General features: G+C 38.8%; 2 protein-coding genes and 1 long non-coding RNA gene across 6 annotated transcripts in view; 1 reads left to right on the top strand and 2 right to left on the bottom strand.

Moving 5' to 3' along the window:
• The window catches only part of xpo1b (exportin 1 (CRM1 homolog, yeast) b), a 29,888-nt gene extending 20,053 nt beyond the window's left edge, over nucleotides 1–9,835 (bottom strand). Inside the window, exons 1-8 of one of the 3 annotated variants that reach the window (XM_039655204.2) lie at nucleotides 9,410–9,835; nucleotides 7,592–7,723; nucleotides 6,580–6,681; nucleotides 2,806–2,878; nucleotides 1,619–1,680; nucleotides 1,495–1,539; nucleotides 1,171–1,352; nucleotides 329–377 (exon numbers count right to left, since the gene is read on the bottom strand). In XM_039655204.2, coding sequence (XP_039511138.1) covers nucleotides 329–377; nucleotides 1,171–1,352; nucleotides 1,495–1,539; nucleotides 1,619–1,680; nucleotides 2,806–2,878; nucleotides 6,580–6,681; nucleotides 7,592–7,717 — 639 coding nt within the window. In that variant the 5' untranslated portion in view covers nucleotides 7,718–7,723; nucleotides 9,410–9,835. Of the gene's footprint in view, nucleotides 1–328; nucleotides 378–1,170; nucleotides 1,353–1,494; nucleotides 1,540–1,618; nucleotides 1,681–2,805; nucleotides 2,879–5,515; nucleotides 5,791–6,579; nucleotides 6,682–7,591; nucleotides 7,724–9,409 lie in introns of those variants that run through there. The other 2 variants (XM_089120344.1, XM_089120345.1) reach the window with 2 other exon arrangements.
• LOC120466569 (uncharacterized) lies at nucleotides 8,066–18,918 on the top strand. Its single transcript, XR_005619981.2, has 3 exons — nucleotides 8,066–8,945; nucleotides 18,399–18,651; nucleotides 18,781–18,918. It is a non-coding gene; the product is annotated as an uncharacterized LOC120466569 (long non-coding RNA).
• Nucleotides 13,486–25,905, bottom strand: sanbr (SANT and BTB domain regulator of CSR). 2 transcript variants are annotated; one of them, XM_039655216.2, is made up of 21 exons: nucleotides 25,225–25,899; nucleotides 24,718–24,869; nucleotides 22,268–22,457; nucleotides 22,039–22,117; nucleotides 20,837–21,084; nucleotides 20,544–20,602; nucleotides 20,007–20,167; nucleotides 19,281–19,367; nucleotides 19,017–19,127; nucleotides 18,771–18,894; nucleotides 18,494–18,646; nucleotides 18,267–18,400; nucleotides 18,024–18,123; nucleotides 16,061–16,093; nucleotides 15,860–15,959; nucleotides 15,644–15,732; nucleotides 15,459–15,487; nucleotides 15,274–15,347; nucleotides 14,831–14,919; nucleotides 14,579–14,670; nucleotides 13,486–14,198 (listed from the first exon to the last, which is right to left on the bottom strand). In XM_039655216.2, the coding sequence occupies exons 1-21, from the start codon at nucleotides 25,274–25,276 to the stop codon at nucleotides 14,162–14,164; spliced, it is 2,193 nt and encodes a 730-aa protein (XP_039511150.1). In that variant the 5' UTR covers nucleotides 25,277–25,899; the 3' UTR covers nucleotides 13,486–14,161. The 2 variants fall into 2 exon arrangements, with proteins under 2 accessions (XP_039511150.1, XP_039511157.1); XM_039655223.2 differs by lacking the exon at nucleotides 13,486–14,198 and having other exon boundaries at nucleotides 14,831–14,914; nucleotides 25,225–25,905.
• Between the last annotated feature and the right edge of the window lie 260 nt (nucleotides 25,906–26,165).

The raw sequence follows: 26,165 nt of genomic DNA, 5'->3' as shown, positions 1-26,165 counted from the left end.
AAAAATGTTGAAAAAAACTAAATTTTCAAGCCAATAAAAACTTGATAACATGATTTTTATACATATGCAAAACAAACGTATGGTTCAATTTTAAATGTTATAGCTGTGACATTAAAATCAGAGATTTCTTTTAAGGTTTATGAGAGTTATGTTGACAAATCACAAATTACAAAACACTAGATTGTCAGTTCATCATTTAATAATTAACTAGAAAAGCTGAAAAAGAATTTAGAGAGTGTTTAAATGATTAAGAGAAAGTTTGCATATACTTTCACAAACTCTTTTTGTATGAGAGAAAAACAATATATAAAAAAAAAACAATACATACCATCACAAACTGGCACAACTGGAATATCTGAGAGAACTCATTGCACATGCTGCAGATGGATCACAAAACAATACAGATTAATTTTCAAGAAGTAATATGATACAACTTCGTTTAATAATAGAGGTGTCCCCGAATAAGGATTTTGATAGTGGAATTAGAATCGTCAAGTCTTGCCTTTAGTCAACTAATAGTCGAATAGTGGGTGGGGCTTTAACATTTTAAAGCCACGATGTACAGAACAGTGCTCTTTAAGCATTTAAGCGTTTTTCACTTTAAGTGTTTTAGAATCTCCTGAAGAAAAATAACTTGTTATAACATTATACAAATAACATTAGCCAGCAGAAGTGCGATCATGGTTTAATTTCCTGATGCTAAATCCAGCCTTGGAGAATATCCTTTATGATGATGTGCATCCACACTTTAGATTTTTTTTAATCCATTGTTAAAGATTTAAATCTCTGCTGCCAAGATGCTCCTCTCTCGGTCACGGATCATGGAAAGTGAAAATTAAATCTCTCACATGGGTGGTTGAATTTATTCACACACATTAAAAATATTTATTAAAAGCTTCTTTCTTTTCACATTTTTATTTACAGCATTATCATAATAGGCTGTATATTAACTTCTTGGCAGGTAGTTAGATGTGAAATCAGACACTGAGCACCCTCATTTAGCCAAAATGTTCCTCGTTTCATAACATCTCTGCAAAGATTCAACCATGAGATTGGTAGTCGACTCAAGCTCCTCCTATCAAAGCATTGAATCTTCGACTATTCGGGGTCACCCCTATTTAATAGTAAACCATAAAATATGACAGTTATTCTCTTTTAATGCGATCTCACCTGTCCTTCAGATGTTTGGCTTTTACTTGTGTCATCTGGCCACTGGAGAAGTCAAACACCTCTTCACTGAGGAGTTTCAGAATGATCATGTTGTTCTGGCAAAGGCTCTCACTGGTGCGGCTAGCACCAACAATGTCACTGATAAATGTGGGCCAATGTTTTGGCCATTCCTGCTTCAGGATCTAAACACGAACACATCAAGAAACATGAAGGGTAACAGACATTTTTATTGCAGTCATCAAATATATGCCCCCACATCATCATTATGAATGGCTATGAATCCCTCTAATGTGCACTAAGAATAAGTAGTCAGACAAAACTCACCTGTACTAATATCATGTTGAGTTTTCCAATGTACACCTTTTCTTTCTGAAAGGAAGCAGAGCATAGAATAAAACAGATATCAACTAAAGAAGACAGTAAACAAAATAAGTGGACATTCACTGACCTCAACATTGGCTGCATCTGATGATGTCTTGATAATCAGCCCCACAACATACTTTTTAATGCCTGAAATAAAGCAGAGCAGTGAAGAGCGTCAATGCATACTGTAAGACAGCACATACCTCCAAGAGCTCTCCATTCAGATGGAAGCAGCTCTTCTCAGAAGACTGTCTGATCACCTGCAGATCTGCTAAATCATACTTCCAACAAACAACATTTTTAAACACCCTCAAGTTGTTCCAAACCTGTATGAATTTCTTTCTTCTGCTGAACACAAAAGAAGATATTTCGAAGAAAATGGGTAACCAAACAGTTGATGAACATCATTGACTTCAAATTATTCATTTTCCCCTAATAATTTATTTTGGAACAACTTGAGGGTGAGTAAATGATGACAGAATGTACATTTTTGGGTGAACTATCCCTTTAACTTTGTATAAGACACACACACATATTTATATATATATATATATATAGTCAAGTCAAATATATTTGTATAGCGCCTTTCACAATACAGATTGTATCAAAGCTGCATCTAAGCTGTATCAAAACAACTTAACATTGTTTGTTTACTACTGGAAAAAAAACCATCCAAGTTTGGTAGAGCAGATCAATGGTATGATGGGTCATTTAATTTGAATATCCCCAACTGAGCAAGGAACCGAAAAACTCCATCAAGTGACCCGATGGTGTCCTAAAACTCCATCAGATGACCCAATGGAGAAAAAAAAAAACCTTGGGAGAACCCAGGCTTAGTCAGGGGCCAGTTCTCCTCTGGCGTTTATGAACTAGAGGCCAAATTTACAGTAACTGCAAGATAAAAAATCCCTTTTTTCCCTTATGCCATGTTTTTCTATTTCATTTTATCTTTAACAGAGCAGATTCCAGTCTTTTTGGAAGCAAATGAACACTAAGCTGAGCAGACAGCCTTCCATGCATTTTTAAAAGGAGAATTCAGCTCAACTTGGCAATCACTCACTTGACTAATGAATGTGCTGGCCTGCTAAGAACGTTTTGTAGAGTCCGTCACAGAGTGAAATGTTTACTTCTACCTTTTAATGATCCCTTCACCACTTGTCCAAATCCAGCCTCCTTTGAGCTGCTTATGACTTAAGAATTGATTTAAACTGAGCTATGAATTAGTCATTTATCTCAAAGTGGTAAGGGGGAATTCTTATGAGTAAGTCCTACCTTCACATTGGTTTCTGGGCAGAATCTTCCATCTTGTTTTAATAACTGTTTCCAGAATCTGCAGAGCATAGTACTGTAATGCCAAGAGAACAAATCAAGATGTAAGGATCCAAGCTTTAACCAGCCAATCTGCCAGAGCTGTACCGTTAAACAAGGAAAACAAAAAAATTGCTCTTAACTTTGACTGCCTAATATATTTTCACACATTCTTTAGATTGTTCCAAATGGATTCAGATTGAAAAAAACTTCATGCAGATTTGACTTCAGTGAGAAATTTTTATTACAAACTCAAAAAAGAACACAAAAAAGTCCATAATCCCCCATAAAAACTATACAATGTTTGTATGAGATTCTGTAGAAGTTTTGCTGTTTCTGGCCATGTCACACCAGAATGTGAAAGACAGGAAAGGAGACGTTACGTTAATAGCAAAAAGCTAATGGTTTGATTCTGTGCTCGGCCACAACAAAGCAAGCAGCTTGGGGGAACGACGCAACATGTGTCCAAAAATAAAAAGAACCGAAGGATTCTTTTATGAGTCAATGGCCACTCACAAGGATTTAATCATCATAGATACGTTTTCCCATAGGCGAACTAAAGACCAAACCCCTTTCTGTTTTAAAGTGACACTAATGTTTCCACCAATAACTGGTGTGGGTCTCAGGAACAGCAAGACAAGCCACAGGTTTGGGTCTATAGACTGCCTTAAGACTGCCACCATGCTGCTTTTAAGAGAGTATTCATGGTGCATTAGTGTCCTTGTCATGATCACTATTGTTATTTGGATCATCAGCATTTCGACTGTAGGGATTAATGAGGAAAGAGGAAAAACATGACGCAAAAAAAGTAATGTGTAAAAGCAAAACAGGGAATACAGATCATACACTATGTGAGTGTATTAAAGGTGAGGCCTGGAGAGGTAGGTTACATAACAGACAGATTTAATTTTCTCAAATCACCAGGATCTTTTCACCTTTAATTTTTAAGAGGTTTAAAAATAAACATAAAAGAAAAAGAAAAAGGGCAATGCCAAAAAAAAAAACATTGCAACAGGACGCTTAGTCACTATGGGCTCTATGCACGGCGTTATTGCCGGTGAAGGTGTAAGGATGCTCGATAACTTCCCCGATCATAGAGTCCAATGCAATACAGAGAATTTATATTGAATTTTATACTCCATGGTTATACTAATGAAACGTTAGTCACAAAAACAGATAAAACAGACACCCCTCGTTGTGTTTATGCTTCTTTTTAAAATTATATTAAATAAACATAACTATATATAAAATTACATCTAAACGTATGTAAATTTCGTTTCAAAGACGGGAGGACAGTAAATATTGAAGACTCTGCCATAATCCCGTTTTCTCCGGTTTTCGTCCGCTTTAATCTACACAACCGGAAATGGACGAGCATCCTTGCGTCAAATGCGGAACTTATGCGTGCATATAGCCCATTGTCCACATGTGATGTTGCTATATTTCTTGGTGCATGATCAAGAGGAGAAACAAAATAGGGTAGAGGAGAAACGTGATCCGTGATGGCAAAATTAGTCACGATGAACAAATTTTTAAAAAAATAGTTATTATTTTTACATTCTCTCTATAAAAATATATATATTTTTAATGAAATATGATTTGTTGGAATCAGACAAAAAAAAGATGATTTGTGCTACACCAATTGGTGGATAAAGTCAGCAAAGTCAATTTTGAGAAGAATCGAGTTTTCAGAAGGTTCCAAAACAATTCACCTAGCAATCATCCATTAAGCTCCCTGGTAATAACACCAAATTTGGCACACACCAAGTCAAAACCCATATCTATAGAAAAAATATATATATTAATTTTTTTTTTCCATGATACCATAATTGTTTGATTAACATTGATGAGACAGACAGCCTATATATTAGGACCTACTTAATGCACGGATCTAACGTTAGTACACATCAGATGTTTTTGCCCAACAGTTAAAAAAATGTTAATTTAAGACATAGCAGATGTTTGCAATTGCATGAATACACAAAAATTATTTTGAAATGCTTTAATTCTCTGTATATCGGGATTGCGCGCTGTCTGAGAAGCGTCTTTGTGTGCATGCTTCGGATGTGCCAGTCAGCGAGAGTAAGATCAAATTAAGAATCACATTTCATTGGTTCAGACTCATGCCACTGAGAATTGGCTATGAATATTTTCAAAGTTGGAATGCTGCACTTTACAACGATACCAAACTTGAGAAGCACTAACCGCCGAGAAGCGTGCAGAGAAAAACTGCATTTTATTAAGATTTTGAAAGGTAGCCTAGCCTCTCAGAAAATGTACAAATAAAGATAATTGTAGATGCTTCATCATTACTATTTGTGGCATTGGAATCGCTAGTCGAGGGCTTACTGAAAGAATTTTTGTGAAAACCTCAAATTCAACCAAAACTGACATTTCACTTGTTTTGCCTGTAGCTCATAATTAGCTTGTGCGCATTACGACACATTTTGCCAGCACGGGTCACAAATGCTTGGGGAGAAAATGGGAACCACAGCACACAAAGACACTGATGATCCCTACAGTGGAAACAACTGTTACCATCCATGACTGGGGTAAAAACAAAATGGGGTAAACCGCCTGCCTATCTCCCTGCCGTCTCTCAGCTCCATATGAGGCATGTGCAGTGTGAATGGAGGCACAGCAGAATTGAGAGTAAGGGAATGAAAAGGTAGACCTTGTGGAGGCCTGCCGCCAAAGCCTAGCTGTGTCAAGGTGCACAGGAAGACACACCCCTTTTCGTCCTATTACAAGCAATCAACATAATGGAACATTGTGATTAATATCAAAAATGAACAACTTCAATTAATTGTCTTTTGTTTGCTTTTTCAAGGCTGTAAATAAATTAAGCAAAAAGCCAAACGTTCAAAAAGCACTTTAAATGCGCTCTGTCTGTATTTTGCTTGATGAATTTAGACAAATTCAAAGAATTTACCTGCTCTGCATTTTTTCCTGTCTGTTCTTCTAGAGCCCTCACTTTTGGACCATTATCATTTTGATATTACAGATACTGTTGATAAATCAACTCAAACATTAGTAATGACCAGAGTGTTAAGAGCAATCTTAAAAGGCAAGCAGACGGCAAACTGGGTCAGCAGTACTTTGAGGAAGTCTATTAACACACTGAGGAAGACAATTCATCCCAAATACTACACTATTCACTAAATTATTTACATTCAGTCTACGCACTACAAAGTGAACAAATGTTATGAACTCTGGGAGTGTGTAGTTTATCAGAGCAGAAATTCTGTTTCAGGCTTCCAGAAATTCTACACTACATGGATCCTCTGCTTTCATCATCAATATCAAAATAAAAATCCATGGCTCAGAACTTGGATCACATGGATCAGGTGCTTTATATATCCTGACCTCAAACAGTCAGTCATTAACACACCTCTGGCTACTGTACAGTTGAAGGTAGTACTGAGGTATTTCACTGTCAACAGAGGATCCTCACACACCAACTTTAACTCTGACTTAGCTTGACCAAGACAGGACTGTGAGGAGAGGTGTAGGAAAATGTGATCTCAAATGTGTACAGAGGAATCTGTTTCTGACATGATGCTAAGCAACCCCAATACACATCAGAAAATGGGTATTTGCTGATATAAGGCAATCGTTCTGGTTTGAAGGAAAAGAAAACCAAATTGTGTTCCAGTATAATATGTGATAAGAGATCAGATCTTCCTCAAAGTATAGAAACCATGACCCTCCACCAGAGTAAGTTGGGACTTGGCTTACTTTGGTGTTCATATTCTGAGAGAACTCTAGAATGGTGTCAACTCGTGTCCACGCGTCTGGGTGCTCCTTCAAATGAGTCAGCACCTCCTGGGCCATTCTTTGCTGAAATAGAGAAACACTTGTCTTAACTTACACTATAAAACAAAAACAACAAAACTGTGGACAATATATATAATGATGTCAGAATGTGTATTTATACACACAAATATGATTAATTCTTTTGAAAGACAACTTCACAAAGGCAGCATTTATTTGATTAAAAAAATTATTTGGACAAAATCCCTATCTCTAAAATAAATTTTAAAAACCAATTCAGATGCAGCTCCTGAAAACAAAAATCATGGCCCTAAACATTTATGTAATAAATTCTATGTATTCTATGTAATAAATAATATATTTCATTGTAAAGCTACTTTTTTTAATCTCTATTTGATGCTTTTCTCATTGAACACAATGATGACTTTAAATTATCTTTTGGGGGTAATTTCTCAGCCAAACTTAATGTACGATTAATTCGATTTATTAATCGGCATATCCTGTAAATAATTGGATTAAAAATTGTAATCACTTGACAGCCCTAAATTTAACGTAACATGTTGTAAAATGTAATTTATTCCTGTGATGGGAAGATTACATTTTCAGCATCATTACAGCAGTCTCCAACGCCACATGGTACTTTAGAAATCATCCTAATATGCTGATTTGGTGCTCAAGAAACAGTTCTTATTATTATAAATGTTGAAAACCATGTTGCGGGAACTGTGAACGTTTTTTCAGGACTCTTTGAATAGAAAGTTCTAAAGAATAATATTTCAATGCATCTAATGCAGTTTATTTCTTAGACACACACACACACACACACACACACATATAAATAAATAAATTTATTTATATATATATATATATATATATATATATATATATATATATATATATATATATTTATATATTTACACACGTATACTTACATTTGGTACTATGTTTCACCGGTTTGTGAAATGGTCTTCCTTACCTGTGGCCCGACCCCATGGTACAGGCAGTTGACCACATTATCCAGCAGGTTGATATCCAGTTTCTGGTTAAAGTCCAGCAGCTGTCTGGCTGCATGGTCTGCTAACATTGTCATAATTGCTGGCATAGAGCTCTGTGGGGCACAGGGAGGAAACATCCAGCAGGGGCAAAGTCATGTGAAATGAAGATTTGGGTACACAAATCCAAACAGCTGACCGTCACCCCCCTCCCTCGACCCAGGACTATCCAAAAAGCCTTATATGACCTGGCCTGCCAATGGAAACACACCAATGCCTGCTGGAGGGATCAAACCTCAATTACAATGGGATAGGTGGGTGGGTGGCGCGATAAAGGTAACATGCTTGCAGTCTGCACATGCTGATATGTCCGAAGAACAAGGGCCACTCACTAGGCAAGTGATCACACGAGCCATTATTCTCTGAATGAGACCACGTGCTAGGCAGCCCTTTCGCTGACGTCATTCTGTTTACATATAACACAAGAGGCGTTCTGAATTACAAACTGTTTTCCCTACTCTGATCGAGCTTCCATGAGACCACGAGACTTTAAGAATGTGCACACAGTTGAAGGACAACTGAATGAGAATAACCAATGCTAAAGCTAATTCAATGTGAACCCCGGAGGCAAACTATTGCGTAACGATATAAGCATTACGGCCAAGAATAAAAAAATAAAAAGGAAATTTCGAGAATTTGCTTGTTGGACGACACGACACAGTCGAGCTTTGTGAGTCTTTCAGGCCTAAATAAAGTGATGGTGCCATAACTACTGCTCGTTACTGCGCAACCTGTTGATTTACCCGCCTTATCCACACCATATTTCATTCAGTAAGCAAGTAACGTTACAACTCCTACAATAGGATCTGTCTTCCAACACAGAGCTGCTTATCAGCTGATTTCATGCATGCACACGTCTTCAAAACACAACTAAGTTAGACTAAGATCCACAGCAATGAGCACAACTTGCAATACTGATGCGAAAGCTGTTTTTTATTCTCTACAGTGGTTGTTTAGTCACGTTTAAGCGTTAAAAGCCCCATCGCGTTCCATGCTTTGGCAACAATCACGCATGCATGCTGTCATGAGAATAGGCTTAAATGGACAACGCAACTGACGTTTAAAACGTTCCAGCGAACGACTCGTCTATATTATCAAACACCGATGTTTCTAACGGTCTACGCCATCTAGAAATGACTTCTACGGGGGTGACGGGGTGACTTAGCAATGATCTCCCTTCCTGACTCCGGTGCAAGCCCTCCCACCAATCCCTTGCTCTGCTCCCTACACCCTAACGTTACACCTGAAAGCTCTGCAGGCTTACTTGCAGTAAATCAGGTAAGAAATAAAATTGTGTATTTTTACATGCCGTTAATTATTTAAATGAATTCTACAACTTTAGAATGATTCTGCATAACGTTACATGATTTTACAATTGAATTTTGATAGCTATGTCACGATACCCTGGCCTATGCTTACGGATAGCACTTAGTAGCATTGTGAATTCGTGATTGTTTTTTTTTTATGTTAAGTGAGATATAAAAATTGCTAAAAAGAAAAAAGAAAACCCAGATACATTATCCAGACCAGCGTGACACCAGTGCTGAACACGAACCATCACGCAACACACACCCGCAACATCCCTCATAAACCCTGAGCAAAGCCATTTCACTTTCTTTCGACCTTAACCTCCATACGTACAATTTCTTTGCATTTCTAACGATACACAATCTCACAGCATCATCATTCTCCACAGACCAACCCAAACACTAGCTATAAGTTTTTACCCCATATTTACCTACCTAAAGTCCAAGCCTTTGAGAGAAAGAAGGTGGGCTTGTCTGCCAGAGTTGCTACAATTATGTTTAATTTATCCAGTATCGTTGGTGCCTGTTTGTACAGCTTTCTGGCAAAAAAGCTTTAGGATGAGCCGTTGACTGGCCAGTCACACTTATTCCTCTGTGAAGACTGTACACGAGCTACTTGCTTGATATAAGGACCACTAGGATGTGATTTCCGCACCAACAATCACGGCGAGATGAGTATTTTCTCAGTCCGATTCATTTTACGAAACAAAGTTAAGCTTAATTCAGAAATGTGCTCTGTACTGAAGTATATTTTGCACTAGGGCGGTATTAGAGACTGAGCCTGTGCCTCTTCTTCTCACAAGCAACAAACTCGTAACCGGTTGAAACCGGTTCAGACTGGGAGATTCCATCTCGGTTTAGTTTTCAGCCGATGGCGCCGCGAAAAGTTTGGATTAACGTCACGCCCATGGGGGTGTGCTATTGGCCGCAGCGTTCCTAACCACGTCCTTGCTCACGATCCATTGGACAGCGTGCACGTCAATCAATCTAAACTCTATTGGCCGCCCACGCGAATGCACCGCCCTTTTGGAGAAAAAGAAGGCAAACTGCGTGCTGAGTGGATTTGTAAATTGCGATAATATTACGGTAGTGTATTATTTGTTGCTTTATTTAAGCTTTGTCGCGCGACTTCAAACTAAAAACACTCGCGTTTATACTCTTCTTGAGCTTTAAATGGTCCACTTGTTTATATTTAACAACAGTGGCCGCTTGGTAATTGTAACGTTATACATGTTCGGAAAAATTAATTTCACTGTGGACTGAAGGAGATCGAGGGCATCGAGTCCGTGAGGCGGATGTTAGAGCTTGTACTTGTGCTGATTGTAAGCTGGTAATTTTCCACGAGCCAGAGCCTCGAAGGGGAGTGGTTGTTCAGGGTATGAAACGCATGGCATGAGTCAGAGCCTGATACAATTGGCTTGTGATGGTCTCTATAAACTTAACTACCGAGATATTAACTCCAATGTGGCAGTAATGTATTATAAAAGCATCGAATCACCCGAAAACATAATAACAAACTGTCCGTGTGCTGCTTTAAAGGGACGTCAAATGCTTGCATGTTTCCCCCTTCCCTCCAAATCACGTGACGCAACGCCACTTAAACGTCAGTTGATGGAAAAATACTGGATTTTGCGTGCAAAACTACTGTAGTGTCTGTTGTGAACAAAGAATGAGAAAAAGAATACATTCTCCTTTAGTCTAGCAATCATTTGACAAACATTTTACAAGGTCACGACTGCACTTTTATACATGTTGAATAACTGATAAAGTGTTTTTCTTTAGCTGCATTTGGACGATTTTACACACCTTTAAAATGGTTAACTAAATAAGCAGTTTAGGGCCAGTAGTTTGGTAAATTATATGCTCAGCCTTAACCAACAAACTGATCGCACTTCTAGTGAAGGTGAACCTTAGTCCAATGGCAGCTGGTCTTCGTTTTGTGCATTTAATGGATCCTGTCATCATTTGATAATCAGCTGATGTTGTGTGGATCAGATTCATATTCACTCCTCTTTTATCTTTGTAAACATGTAATAAGTCATTTGCTGCTGTAAACTTTGGAAGCAGAGATAAGTGTGATGTGGTGTAAATGAATTGTATGTGAAAGTGCCAATAGAGAAGTTTCTAGAAACAAGTCAACATGCTTTACAGCATCACAGGCAAAATTCTTAGTTTGAGCCCCTAGACTGATGTTCCACTTTTTAAATATCAATAAGATCAATGTTGAATTCTTTACTGCAGGTTTCATAATAAATCTATTAGTAATTAATGATTTAGTGGGTGTGTTTTCAATTTTTTTAGATTATAAATTGTTAGTTTGTCAGCTGACCAGTATGAGCAGAATAATACTGGATTTGTTGTCATGTCATGTTATGTTTCTGTTTTGTAAAAACTTTTTGTTTCTCAGATCATCATTTAAGAGACATATTTGTGCACGTTGAGTTGAAACATTTTAAAACATTGTAACTGATTTGAAGTCAGCAAATGTGCTTTTATTTTAGAAATAAGAAATGTCTGATGTTCCTCGCCATGCTTCCTTTCTTTGTTGTCTCAGCTGTTTAGAATTATTTTGAAAAATACAATAAACCATTGAAACTCTTCTGGATGTCTGGTTTAGTTCATTGCAGGACAGGTCACCAAGATCATGCATATGTACGAAAGGACCGAATGCGTTTTTGTCATTTTGTCAGTGTTTGATCTGAAAACCTTTCCTCTATTAAAGTATGTCATCAATCAGCAACATGAGTAGGTCTGAAAGTTAACAGGGTCAGGGGCATGATGACTGAAAGAGGTCATCTTGCTGAAGTGAGTAGTTGGAGGTGCACGTGCATTGTGGCACATACATGTGAAATGAAGTGCTCTGCTCAGGATTGGGCTGGTTTAAGCCCGTTCTGTCTGGTCCTGCCTGTTCATTTACATACATTATAATGACATCACCTGCTCCTCCCATGTCACTCAAACAAGTTTGACAGTTGTCTTCTTTAGGGTGTTTTATATATTTTCTCAGTACAGTGGTCATTTATAAGTGCTTTTTTATTATTATTATTGAAAAATGTTTCACTACAAAATCAGCATGCATAACATCATGAAGCATCACAAAAGATTTACATTACTATTATGATTTTGAGGTTATTTATAATTATACTCTGGCTTAATTAAATTGTGCATGACATAATAAAGCATTATAAGCTATTTGTTTTGTATTTCTAGCTCAGGTTTTTTGCAGGAGTCTCTTCATAATGGTGGTCACTATAAATAGCTCTGTCCTTCCTGAGAGAAGTGAACTTCATGACAACAACACAGACAATGAGGCTTGCTGCACAGGAAGTTTGGCTTCAATAAGAGAAGGTCTAGATGCAAACAGCTCCCTCTAGCGACGATACAACAACCCAAAACAGAAGTAATTCATCATTTTCCCTTGATCTAGAAATGACATTGAGGCTAACCAGTGTTGCGATATTTATAGTTTCAGCAGCTAATAGGAGCAATGCGGTATGGGAAGTAAATTAGCTTTAATGAAATATACACTTGTATATTTTATAGGCTAGTGTATTTTAGGTGAAGTGAGATGTAAATAGTGGATTATGTTAAATATAGAAATATTTATACATTAATTAAGTAACATTAATTAAGATTGTTGTTGCAGTATCGTAATACTGTCATTCTTGAAAGCAAACAAATCCAGAAATGTCTTTCTAAACAAATGCACAATGCCAACAAAGCATTTGCAGCAAGTAACAATAGACAAAAGACCATTGAATGATCAGGATGTGACCTTTGACCAAGTACTGAGGGCAGCTACTGTCCGTCCATCTTTACCAAGAATCGCTGCTCTTTCTGCTCCTTATAACTAAAAAAAGACAGGCAACTGGGAACTGTCAGATCCCTGTCACCTGTAGAATTTTTATTACAGCGTGACTTTTTCCATTGACATGAAAGTTCATTTAAAATCTGCATGACACATCTAAATCTAATTTAAACTTGTAAACAAATGTGTTAAAATTGCAGAATTAACATTATGAAATAAAATTAATTAAAAATAATAATTTGTGATGAGATTAGTTATTCTTCTCACTCAAAGTGTAACAATTTGTAATGGAAAAGAAAAAAGTCAGCTTTTCAGAGTAAGAGAGAGAGAGATCCGATGAATTGAATTGTGGGGGTTGTGATGGATCTGGTTCCTACCAGTAAAGAGGAAATTAACACATGATCATTTGTGTTCTTGGCTGGCAAGCGGCCCAGTACTGTAACCCAACCTGCCTGAGCTCAATCAAACATCGCCTGTCACCAAAAAAGGCAGACCAGCTCATCAAATCTCCCCCGCCTCTGTCCACACATGCAGAACGTTCTACTTCCCCTTCCTGTTGCGGTTTTTTTAAACAAGACAATGCATGAAGTCATTGTTTAAAATAGGACTGTGTATTTACATACATGCATTTCTCAGGAAATTACTCGTAACTTGTAATTTAAAACAATTCTGCCATAGTAAAAAAAAGAGAGAGAGACACAGGTTTATTTTAAATGATTTATTCTATTGATTCTGTACTCTACCCCATGTCACATTGGTCCAAATGGCATAGTTGTGACAGTTCCAGTGCAACATAATCATGGACCTCACAGGTATTAGTCGTCAGCGTCACTCTTTACCCAGTGGCTACTTTGCGTATTATACAGGTTTGAGTCATTGCATTAAGACGGCTTAAAGTGCAGGGTCAGTACCACGGAGATGAGCTTTGTCTGGTCACCTGAGTCGGCTAAAATGAAGCAACTCACTGCGGCTGGAATGAATCCTGAGCTAGAGATGAGATAAAATAAAGCCAAAGATGCTAAATAAACTGAAATGGTAATGCATACAATTTCTTTAGTGGGTGCAAACAATTCAATAGCAGCCAAAAGCTTAAATTGTTTACAGTGCAACAGAAGGTTTAATTAGGTCCATTGTTTATGCTCTATAGCTACAATTATGACATCAGAGACCACACCAGCAATCCATTCTTCTCCTGGGATTGTAACGGAAAAGACTATTCCTGCTGTGTCAGGACAGAGTTCGGACGGAGGGTGGGGTGAGGTGAGGTGTGGCGCAAAGGATGGATGAAGAGAGCGATGGTTTCTTCTGCCTCGTCAAACAGCAGAAAACTCTTTTAATCCTCGTTTTTAAAAACTCATCCACTTATCTCCATATTTCCTCTAAGTCGGTCTTGACGGCCCCGAGCGCGTCTTTGCTCTAAAAAAAGACCAAAGTGCTGGTTAAAAATAGAACTGAGAGAAAAAGGAGTAAGTGAGTAAGAAAAAAGGTAAAGCCACACACAAGTAAATCGAATAAAAAAGTAAAGCAATATTATATAAACAGTGGCGTTGGCTCTTTCATAAAAGTATTTTAAAGGGATAGTTCTGCCATCATTTACCACCATAACACCCTCATATTGAACTATCCCTATAAATGTGCCTGACAAGAGCAGACAAGTCAGTTTAGTTAGTGCCCCACAACAAACATGTTCCTAATCCCTCCAAATCTCATGATTAATATCATGAATTATAATTTAATACTCTTTCACTTGTGGCCTGCCTGCACTGTGTCTTCAGTGCTTGAGGTGACTGCGGTACCTTAGAGTTTTCTCTGAGCTGCTGTGTCTTCCGCTGGACTGTGGGGAGGCCTTAAACTGGGCCTCCAGTCTCGGGTAGAGCCCCCCTGCAGGCTGCAAGCACACAAACACACATGGGTGCAAAATACTAGAATACAATGCTGGAATACTGCTCAAAAAGATGGTAATGACATAGCAACAAATCAAAACGTACAATCACAGTCTTAAAGCGCCTTTAGCTGGTTTATCTAAAGGGAGTAAAGATGTTTTGTACCTCTTTTGTGTCTTTAAGCTTCGTCTGCTCCAGGTCACCGAAGCGCATTTTAGTGAGATTTGCTATAATCTCCTCCATTCTCCTCTGATCTAGAAAGAATTTGGACGTATAGACATCCATCAAGATCATTACAAATCTACACATAAGCTCATGATACCTTTAGTGTTAGAAGCACAGCTAAAATTGTCCATAAGATATTTAATACCATTGATTAATTACCATAAAAAAAAAAATCATTTAATAATGCTTAGCTTACAGTTTTAATCCTATTTAGAATACAAAAGTGTTTATAAAACAAAAACATTTTTTCTGAAGAGCTGGCAGATTTTCAAGGGGTTTTCAAGAGGTTTTAAGTCACGATAAGACTTTTATAAGACTGGCTCTACCACTGTACATTTGTGAGGATCTTTATTATAGTCAGAGCATCTGAAAAAGATTCCTACCCTCCTCCCTCTGTGCGTCCTGATTGTACCTCATGGAACGATTGCTATCCCACTTATTCTTCTGGATGCTGACACTAAGAGCGAAATAATGTATTATTCAGAGGCCTAAAAATTCCTTCTCAATCATATGGCATGAGTAAGCATATCAATAAAGCGTTTAAACAGAAGTCTTTGGAATCACTCACGTGAACGGGGTTGAGTCTCGAGATGGTGCCTTTGAAGGAACAGGATAGAATGGAAAGAGAAAAGTGGCATACACAACAAATAAACCAGACATTCATATTTTCTGAAGAAAATGCAGGTGATTCCTATGTAAAAGCTTACAAAAATCCAGCACCAATAAATTTGCAAATCAATGTGTTGGATTCACCTTTTCTCCCGATTTTTCCTTACGCTGAAAATTCGGGGAGGACACCTGTCTTTTCAAAGGTTTGCCAGATTTTCTTGCCTTCTTTGCAGCTGTGTACAAAAAGAAATCTGTCAGAATCCTGAAAATTGTATGGGACTGCCATCTTCTGACCGCAATGAGGTACTGACTAAAGATCATCTGATGATTTTCTCACAGATGGGTAACATTTTAGCTCACCTTGTTTTTTTGAAGTCTCTTCTTCATCCCCGACCTCATCCTCTGTGACCTCTGACCCTGTAGTGTACTCCTCATCTTCAGACAGCAGAGACTGCTGCCGCTGCAAAAGGATATATGAACATGTGAGATGTGTCATTTTCGTTGTAGGCGTGTACCGTAGGAATGGTGTTACGTTAACTATTTGAGGAATTTGCTTCTTACCAGCTGAAGACTCCAGTTTTTTAAGAGTGAAAACTGCAACAGAAGAGAAGGGAATGGTGCTGTCATAATTTGAGATTGTCAACAATAAACTGATGCATACACTCACCGGCCACTTTATTAGGTACCCCATGCTAGTAACGGGTTGGACCCCCTTTTGCCTTCAGAACTGCCTCAATTCTTCGTGGCATAGATTCAACAAGGTGCTGGAAGCATTCCTCAGGGAGTTTGGTCCATATTGACATGATGGCATCACACAGTTGCCGCAGATTGGTCGGCTGCACATCCATGATGCGAATCTCCCGTTCCACTACATCCCAAAGATGCTCTATTGGATTGAGATCTGGTGACTGTGGAGGCCATTTGAGTACAGCGAACTCATTGTCATGTTCAAGAAACCAGTCTGAGATGATTCCAGCTTTATGACATGGCGCATTATCCTGCTGAAAGTAGCCATCAGAAGTTGGGTACATTGTGGTCATAAAGGGATGGACATGGTCAGCAACAATACTCAGGTAGGCTGTGGCGTTGCAACGATGCTCAATTGGTACCAAGGGGCCCAAAGAGTGCCAAGAAAATATTCCCCACCCCATGACACCACCACCACCAGCCTGAACCGTTGATACAAGGCAGGATGGATCCATGCTTTCATGTTGTAGACGCCAAATTCTGACCCTACCATCCGAATGTCGCAGCAGAAATCGAGACTCATCAGACCAGGCAACGTTTTTCCAATCTTCTATTGTCCAATTTCGATGAGCTTGTGCAAATTGTAGCCTCAGTTTCCTGTTCTTAGCTGAAAGGAGTGGCACCCGGTGTGGTCTTCTGCTGCTGTAGCCCATCTGCCTCAAAGTTCGACGTACTGTGCGTTCAGAGATGCTCTTCTGCCCACCTTGGTTGTAACGGGTGGTTATTTGAGTCACTGTTGCCCTTCTATCAGCTCGAACCAGTCTGGCCATTCTCCTCTGACCTCTGGCATCAACAAGGCATTTCCGCCCACAGAACTGCCGCTCACTGGATGTTTTTTCTTTTTCGGACCATTCTCTGTAAACCCTAGAGATGGTTGTGCGTGAAAATCCCAGTAGATTAGCAGTTTCTGAAATACTCAGACCAGCCCTTCTGGCACCAACAATCATGCCACGTTCAAAATCTCTCAAATCACCTTTCTTCCCCATACTGATGCTCGGTTTGAACTGCAGGAGATTGTCTTGACCATGTCTACATGCCTAAATGCACTGAGTTGCCGCCATGTGATTGGCTGCTTAGAAATTAAGTGTTAACGAGCAGTTGGACAGGTGTACCTAATAAAGTGGCCGGTGAGTGTATATCACAATAAATGAAAGCCAGATTCCTCCACCAAAAACATAAATAAAAAAAGAACTCTCACTTTATATCTCACAATTAATTAACTTAATGTTTATGGCTTTATATGTAATAATGCGATTATCTCACAAATGTGAATGTATTTCTCGTAACTGTATTTACAATGTGAATTTGTCATTATGCAACTTCATATCTAAATTTATTTTTATTAATTTAAACGTTGTCTCACAATTGCACATGTAGTTCCTGCAACTTTACTCCTTCCAATTGCAACTATCTTAGAATGTGGCTTTATTTCCTATTTTAAACTATCTCACAATCATTTTATTTTTGTACTCTGGGGTAAAAATTGGTTTCCATAATATAAAGAGGAAATATGTTAAAAAGAAGATAAATTCTCCAGTTATGTAAAAATATCATGCATGTAATAATGACTATGATTTATTTTTTTTCCTTTGATATACTGTATACATTTTTGTATTTTTGTCTGTCTGTATTTGTGCAGTGCAGTATTGTCTTGATTGTGTTAATCTGTGATTGGATGTTGCTGATGGTTGCATAAATAAAAAAGAAAAAAAAGAAGAAAAATAAAAGACCAAAAATGAATAAATACAAAGATGATAGAAAAATGTGATAGACTCACAGCTGTTGTTTCCTTGGGTCTTTGAGCTGTAAGCATCCCTGGCTCCAGTGTTGCATCATATCCTGGCACTTGTTCAATGGCTGTGGAAGGGTCCTCAGAGCTACAGCAAAACAAAAAGATGGATTAGATCTTAAAACATCAGTCAAAAGATCTGAACACAACACTATACAAAGGAAACAAATCTAATATGGCATGCAGATAGTCTAATAGTTTTTTTTCTGAAGGAAGTTACTATAGTCTGACCTATCGGGCACACACACAGCCTCTCTGTGGAGCAGCAGGTCATTGAGTATTCTGGTCTGGGTTGAGTTTACAATGTGATCGCCGCAGTCACCACCATCTACCGCACTTACAATGTGGTCTCTTATTTTACAGCCCTGCACCAAAGCATACACAGGCATTCGCCAAGTGAGACGGGTTCAAAGGTCATCTGAGTTTAAGAGAACGGATTCTAAAGCAACAACACAAACCTTGGGCATGGAGGAGGGATCAAATCGTAGGACCTTCTGGTTGCAACAGGGGTAAAGACCAATGCCGTGCCATCTATGATCTGCCCCAATGCCAGGATACACAACCGCCTCTGGGTGGTATTTACACTGGCCCAACTCCGTACACAGGAATTCCTGCCGTAAGCCAAACAACTTATTCAATTAGTAACCAATCAATATCTATGTTTATCTACATATACACACTGTATTAAAATCTTAAACTATGATTTGTGAATCGTGAAGTACATATTTGTTTTACCTGTTTGCAGCGTGAGCAGGCAAGGAAATTGATGGTGCCCCAGATCCTCCAGTAAACCAGTACCCAGGACTTCAACTCTTCATAAAGCCCATTCAAATACTCATGTACCTCCCAGGCCTTATGTCTACACAGACACAGCACAATTACGTATAAGACTGGAATATCAGCATTTGGAATCGAAGATTTCAATGAAAGTTAAATACATTTGCTGTGTATGTGATAGAAATACAGAGTGCCTCATTTAACCTGGTGTGAGTGAATATAATGTTTCCCCGGGCATCGATGTTGATTTTGTTTGGAACACAAGGGATTTTTCTTTCAGTTTCTTTGGTTAGAAGCTTAAGGCAAAGACTACATCTGGGGAAAGAATCACAACATGAAATTATTACACTGAAATCCACTTAATTGCGCCAGAAGAATAATTTGTAATGTACCAGTACACATCTATACAATATTACATCATGATATTATCATCATTACAGCTTGCACAGGAATGCAAAAGTTTCTCACCTGTACAGAGTAGATGCATTACCAGGGGAATCGTGATTCTGATAACCATGATCAAATAATCTCTCAATCTTTTTCTGAAACAGTTTACTGGTGAGAAAGTACAAATCATCACAAATAAAATACAAATCAATAACAAAATATTTTGTATGAACATTATGTATTGTATAAACAACATTATATTATCTGTACACTACAGTTTTGGGGTCAGTGTTTTTTAAAGTAATGTTTTTATTAAGCAAGTACAAATTAAATTTGTTAAAGGCAACAAAGATAAAGATATTTGTAATGTTTCAAAAGTTTTTTTTATTATTATTTTTTATTCAACAGATAATAAGAAATGTATCTTGAGCAGTTAATCAGCATATTAGACTGATTTCTGAAAGTTCATGATTTATTTTATCATATAAAATGTACCCTTGGCAAACATAAGAGACTTCTTTCAAAAACTAACTCTAAACTTTTTGAACGGTGAACAGTATATACTTACAGAGTATACAATTAAAATCAATTTGTGCATATTATATAATGATATTAAGTATATGTTTACATTTATATTGAAATCTTAAAATGGTATTCATGTATTATTATTACATGTTAAATATAGAATAAAGACAAGAGCGACAACTGAATATAGTGTTTACATGTAAAATATTTAAATGTTAAAGCTAATAAATATCCAGCTCTTTTGAGTAACTCCAATTTTGTCCTGTGTATGTTTGCTCTCACCTTTTGAATTTATCTTTTTTGTCCTTGAGGTCATCTGCCTCATTGTGGCTGAAGAGATCAGCGATGCGTCCAGCCAGGTTGTTGTTGATGCAGTTCATATTGCACGGTGTTGCTATGATGGCATTCATATGTTTGTGACAATACTGGATACACTCCTCAACCTTCAGATCCACAAAACACACACGATAATCAAACACCTGAAGCCCATTTATCAAATGGATGAATAAATAAATAAAATCAACCAAACATGCTTTCTGCACACTGCTCAGACAAGGTTTAAATAAAAGCTAAATTTAACTATAGATAATTCGCTACAAGCACATACAATAATCAAGATTCACCAAGTCTTTCCTGAAAATATTGTGTCTCATTAGCGCTCGTTTGGGCAGTGCACAGTTTTCCAGAAGAACAACACAAATGATGAAACAGCCATCATGCATCATGCTCTTTAAAGTGTCCACTACAACCTAAAGGTCACTCAGCTCAGAGCACACTTACTACATTACCCAAAACATTGTCACCCCTCACAACACTTACTAAAGTTTCCATCTTCAAGAACTCGGAGGAGATCAGGATTGAGATGACATTGCTGTGCTCTGCAACCAAACACCACAATAACATAACCGACAACATCACAAACAGCAAAACGTCAAACTCACAGCCAATGCATAACTGTTTACAACCACGTCAAACACCATTCAGCCAGGTCATAGAACACACATTACACAACACCTCTGATGGCATCTTTGATTATAGAAATAAAAGTCAAATAAAACACAAAAGTAAACACACACACAGAACTTCTGAAACAGTTCCAAAAAGACAATTACCCAGCCTGGGTTTGTCCACGTGTTTTCCGTGCGAATGTTCAGTGTTGTGACTCTTGATGTAGTTCATGAGCCAGTCAAATATCTGGACATCACAGTGGACAGAAATGTCTACCTCGTCCCAGCGCTGTGGGTCCACAGAAAGATACTCTTCAAAGTATCGCATCTCTTTCACCAGAAGGTTTCTTGGACACACAAAGTCCTGCTTCAGGTTCTTTGCCTCATCGCAAACGTGGATTACCATATTGGGGCTGTGTGAAAGGAAAAGAAAACCGCATTTAGTGAACATATACAGGGGCATTATTAGTAGATGATTCATTGGTGGCCCTGGACCTTCTTGCACAAAGTAGCTCATCACACCCGGTCCGCAACACGCTCGTTATGCACAGAGTAATTTTTAACACCACTAACTAACAGAAATGCTATTTTTACAGAAATATAAATGCTATTTGTTTATTTATTTTTTATTGAAATGTTTATCATTAACATTAATGCATGACTGGCATACTTCTTTACATTATAATTAGTCTTTCCTGGTGCACATCTTTTTTCCATACAGGGACTGTTTAATATCACGTAAAGTTCAGTCCATATAACACAATGCTCTGGTATGGTCTCTAGACTGGTCAGAATGTGGACTGTTTTTGTGGTGGCTTTCTTGTGGTTATAGTATCTGTCCTTTTTAGGAGCTTGACATCTCGTGTCAGTTTATGCAATAGAGCTCCAATTGTGAAAAACGAGTGTGAAAAGTCTTATATTTATGAAAAATACAGCATACTAGAATGGTTTCTGAAGGATCATGTGACACTGAAGGCTGGAGAAATGATGCTAAAAAAATTCAACTTTGTTGGATTCATCATTGATTCAACAAGGTGCTGAAAGCATTCTTTAGAAAAGTTGGCCCATATTGATAGGATAGCATCTTGCAGTTGATGGAGATTTGTGGGATGCACATCCAGGGCAATATGAAACTCCCGTTCCACCAAATCCCAAAGATGCTCTTTTGGGTTGAGATCTGGTGACTGAGGGGGCCATTTTAGTACAGTGAACTCGTTGTCATGTTCAAGAAACCAATTTTTTGGGTGAGCACTTGCAAATTGTAGCCTCTTTTTCCTATTTGTAGTGGAGATGAGTGGTACCCAGTGGGGTCTTCTGCTGTTGTAGCCCATCCAGTGGCCAATCTGATTGGTATGAATGTGCCTCACCTTTTATTCCCTTCTGTGGTAGTATCTGCAATCTCACACTCTGCAGAAGCTCCTCGACCAGTAGGGATCACAGCTAGGCCTGAATACATAAAAACAACCCCCTTTTAATGAGTTTTTGTTACCCAGTATCTATGAAATCGTCCCATACAAGTGAGATAGGACACCAAAAATTTTGAGTCCAGCACTAAATAAAAGAGCATTTTTGTCCAGACCCCACTCACTGACTCACCTGACACTGAGAGAGTGGCCTGATTGGACTGTGGTTCCCCCGTATCTCCGGTATTGTCCAATAAATTGGATTTGATGTAAGTGGAAAAGGGTTCTGATGGAGAGCTCACTGCCCCGGTTAGTGGGTTACACTGCTCATCAACATGAGGGAAACTGCCTGTGGTCTTCAGCTCTTCAAACCTCTGTGCACACTACAAAAATATAAGATAAGCTGATAAACATTTCCAAACATTTGCTAATGAAACTTCTAGATCTTTGTATGGAAGGTGTAGGTATTAACCTCTCAAATGTATGTACTGTGTTTGACAGCATTCTGTAATGGGAAATATTATTATTATTACTGGTATTATAATATATTATTATAGGGTCATTCCTTGTCAAATCCACCAAATTTGCGGAAACTTCTGAAAAAAAAAAACTTTTTTTGTTTCTAAAGAAACAAACATAAACAAGTGATGAAAGACAAAATATTAAATAGTGGTCCACTATTTTGTAGAGGGGGGTCAAAATTAAAATTTGCACGAGATTTGGAGCCAAATTTATGTATTTTGATATTCACCCACTTTCAGTTAGAATGTCAGAAAGTAGCTCATGCACGGAATGTTGATGGATTTAGACAGTTTGAAAAGGTTGAAAAGAATGTTGTTTCATTTTACTGGTTATAACAACACTACCAACTATGCCATCTTCAACGAACTTCCATTGAGTTCCAGGGGTATTAAATGCATAAAATACTTTTTCTCTTGTACTTGTGATTTGGTGGGGAACAGTAGCTAAATGTAAACGTTGTGTTTTTAGCAGGCTAGCTAGCTTGCAGATTAAACACTGTAACAGTAACTGCTACAGTGCAGTCACGGCTGCTCTCAAACGCGTCACGTGACAGGTACACCACAGGTATTTGATTCTGAACCATTTGCAGTGTCTGGGTCTCAGAATCAATCTATTCAAGGGCAAACTGAATCCCAGCCAGAGTGTGATCTTTCACAGAGAGCGTGCGCTCTCTATTCAACAGCTCGCAGCCTCTTTCAGGGTGGGTGAAGGCTCACGCCTAAAAAAAGTTTCAGCAACGTTTGGGGCTCATGGAAGCTGCATCATCAGTGGTCTCTTTAGGACTACTGTGCATGCGCCCAATGCAAGGTTGAGGGTTAGAGTTAGGTTAGGGTACTGGCTCAAGCACCGTATGCCAGCCCGCTTGTGGCGGTTAGGCAGCCTATTAGTCACGGTATCAAGACTGGTATCTCAAGGGCGTGAGTTTAGGTGTGATTTCCACTTGGAAGGTGGTTTTCACAGACGCATCCAACCAAGGTTGGGGAGCATTACACAAGGGCAATCAACTGCCTGGAAATTAAAGCAGTTTTTCTGGCCCTAAAAGCTTTCTGCTTTGAGGACAATACATCTGTGGTGTCTTACATAAATAGCCAGGGCGGCATTAGGTCAGGCAGCCTGTGCGCCCTGGTGAGAGATATCCTTATTTGGGCACAAACCAATCTGAGCTCCCTGAGAGCAGCACATATCCCAGGCATCCTCAACATGGGTGCGGATATGCTGTCATGGGGAAACACTCCCCTAGGCGGGTGGTCCCTGAACCCTCAGACGGCGCACCTGATATGGAAAGTGTTTGGTGAGGCCGAAGTCGATCTCTTTGCCTCGACGAACAACATTCATTGCAGTGTTCTTCTTGAAAAGCAGGGATGCGTTGACCCATCGTCGGCCCATCCGCCCCCTTTATTAATTTCCCTCTATCTCAGTGATACCCCAGGTTATCGAGTGGGTCCGGGAGAGCTGATGCCCAGTCCTCCTCTGGAAATCCAGACCGTGGTTTCCAGAGCTGGTTCAGATGGTGGACAAAGTCCCCTGGTCGATTCCATTGAGGAAAGACCTGCTCACGCAGGCGGAGGGGAATGGCTTCCACGACCTGATTCATGGGTTCTCCACGTGTGGTCCCTTCAATGGGTACCCGGGGGCCTTCCTGAGAAGGTCCTGATCATGATCAATATAGCCAGGGCCCCCTCTACCAGGTGCCCGTATGCTTCTAAATGGTCAAGACAAAAGCAAAGTGTATGTGGCAGTCATCGCAGCTTATCATGCTCCGGTGGCTGGCCGGTCACTGGGAAAAAATGACTTGGTGGTAAGGTTTCTGAAAGGAGCTAGGAGAGGATACAAAGAATGACACAACTACCTACATATCTTGTAAATATCTATATAAATTATTTACACACAACAAATATGGAAATGGTTTATGTTTTGTTCTTATTCTTTTTTTAGAATATCATTGTTTTAAAAAGCAGTTATTCATAGGAATATAGTTTATTATACAAGAATATTGTTTATCGTATTTAGTTTAACATAAGAATATAGTTTTACAATATCTTATAATTTAAGAATATAGTTTTTATAGTTAATTGCACAGCAAATACAGTGAGCAAATTCTAGAGGACTTGTGTCTCTTACCTCTTTAGGTGTGAACCCTGGCACTAACTTGGCAACATTCTCCCAGTTGATTGGCTGAGGTGATGCCCATAACGAGCTCAGCACTATGTCCAGGACCAGGAGGTTGTTGTCATATGGAAAGTTATTATTGACAGAGCAAAGACGATTCATTTCTGCGGAAAAGTAGGAAAATGATCATCTATAGTCTAGATTTTAACATTAACATTGGCAATTAAGCCATCTACTAGCTCTCTATTGTCCCTTTGTATTGATCTCCACTCCAGAGAAAGGGACAATTTGATGGAATGACAGCTGTTTCATATTTGGTAATTTGAGATTATTAGCACAGATACAACAAACACTAACGGTGCAAAGGAAATATAACTTATACAGATACGTATGTTAGGTGTGTGGACCTCTAAAAGATACTTAGACAGCATAATAAATACCAGATCGTGACACTCCCCACGTTTCGTGTCGCATCGCTCAGTGAAATGCTAAGCTAGCCTAACACACAATCACATTTACCCTGTTCCAGGTTTATGCGCTGTTTCCTCAGGTAGTAATGCTCTTCTTTCATTCCAGCTGAGCGGTGCTGATAACGGGCTGGATTTGAGTAACATCAACAGAGATGCTGTGGTTTACTTTGATTTTATCCGGGTAAACCAGTAAAGTCCACATCCACACAGCATATACAAATAATAATAAAAACAAATGGTCAGCGTGAGATTCGCAGATTTATTGGGCATGACTACCCACGTTCGTATCTCTCTCTCCTCTTGCTAAAATGCCAGAGATGATGCGGCGTGCACGCGCATCGCTCTGAGTGCTTGTGCCATGATGATGCTCTCGTCTAGCTGCAGTGTCCCCGGTTGAGCGCCTCCTCTCTCTGCTGTCTGTCTGTCTGCTGCGATTTGACTGGATGCCAAAGCTCACGGACCCGTCCCTGATAAAGTGAACTGAGAAAAACGATTAAAGGCAGCCCGTGGAAGAGGATTAATAACTCCTCTTAACATCCCCTGCGCTGCTGCTGTGTTGTGCCCTGTTTCCGGTGCCGCAGTGCAGCAGGTGCGCGCCGGCGTCCACGTTGCCAGGCGACAGCCCCAACATTCTATTTGATTGATGGGATTCTGTTTTTAATATGAGGCCCAGAGAAACAAAAATAAATAAATAAAAATTAACTCTCTATAATCAAGTCAGTTAGATTGCTGAAAGAAATGTAGCACTGTAGATGTTCTGACTGACTAAAGGCTTATTTTTAGACAGAAAGAGAAGAGGTTCAGTACAACTGTGGGGCACATCAAGGTCCAAATTATCGTGCAACACAGTCTCCTGTTTTAATAACCATCGTGTGCAGCCATGGATTTAACTTGTCTACCATTCGAAATTTTGGGGTTAGTATGTTTTCTCAGCATGGACATAATCAAAAGGGAGACATTTATTATGTTGCACTTGCATTGAGAAAAATA

This window comes from Pimephales promelas, chromosome 15 (assembly GCF_988280905.1).
Source record: "Pimephales promelas chromosome 15, fPimPro1.hap1.1, whole genome shotgun sequence".
NCBI lineage: Eukaryota > Metazoa > Chordata > Actinopteri > Cypriniformes > Leuciscidae > Pimephales > Pimephales promelas.
This window is presented reverse-complemented; position numbering and strand designations above follow the sequence as displayed.

Excerpts from the sequence above, each read along its gene's own strand:
- sanbr (XM_039655216.2), bottom strand. The coding sequence starts at position 25,276 with ATGAAAGAAGAGCATTACTACCTGAGGAAACAGCGCATAAACCTGGAA. Across the intron at positions 24,870-25,224 it reads GCGCATAAACCTGGAACAGG|AAATGAATCGTCTTTGCTCT; the intron begins GTAAATGTGATT and ends ACTTTTCCGCAG. Across the intron at positions 21,085-22,038 it reads ACCACAGAAGGGAATAAAAG|CCCCAATATGGTAATCCACG; the intron begins GTGAGGCACATT and ends CCTTTCACACAG.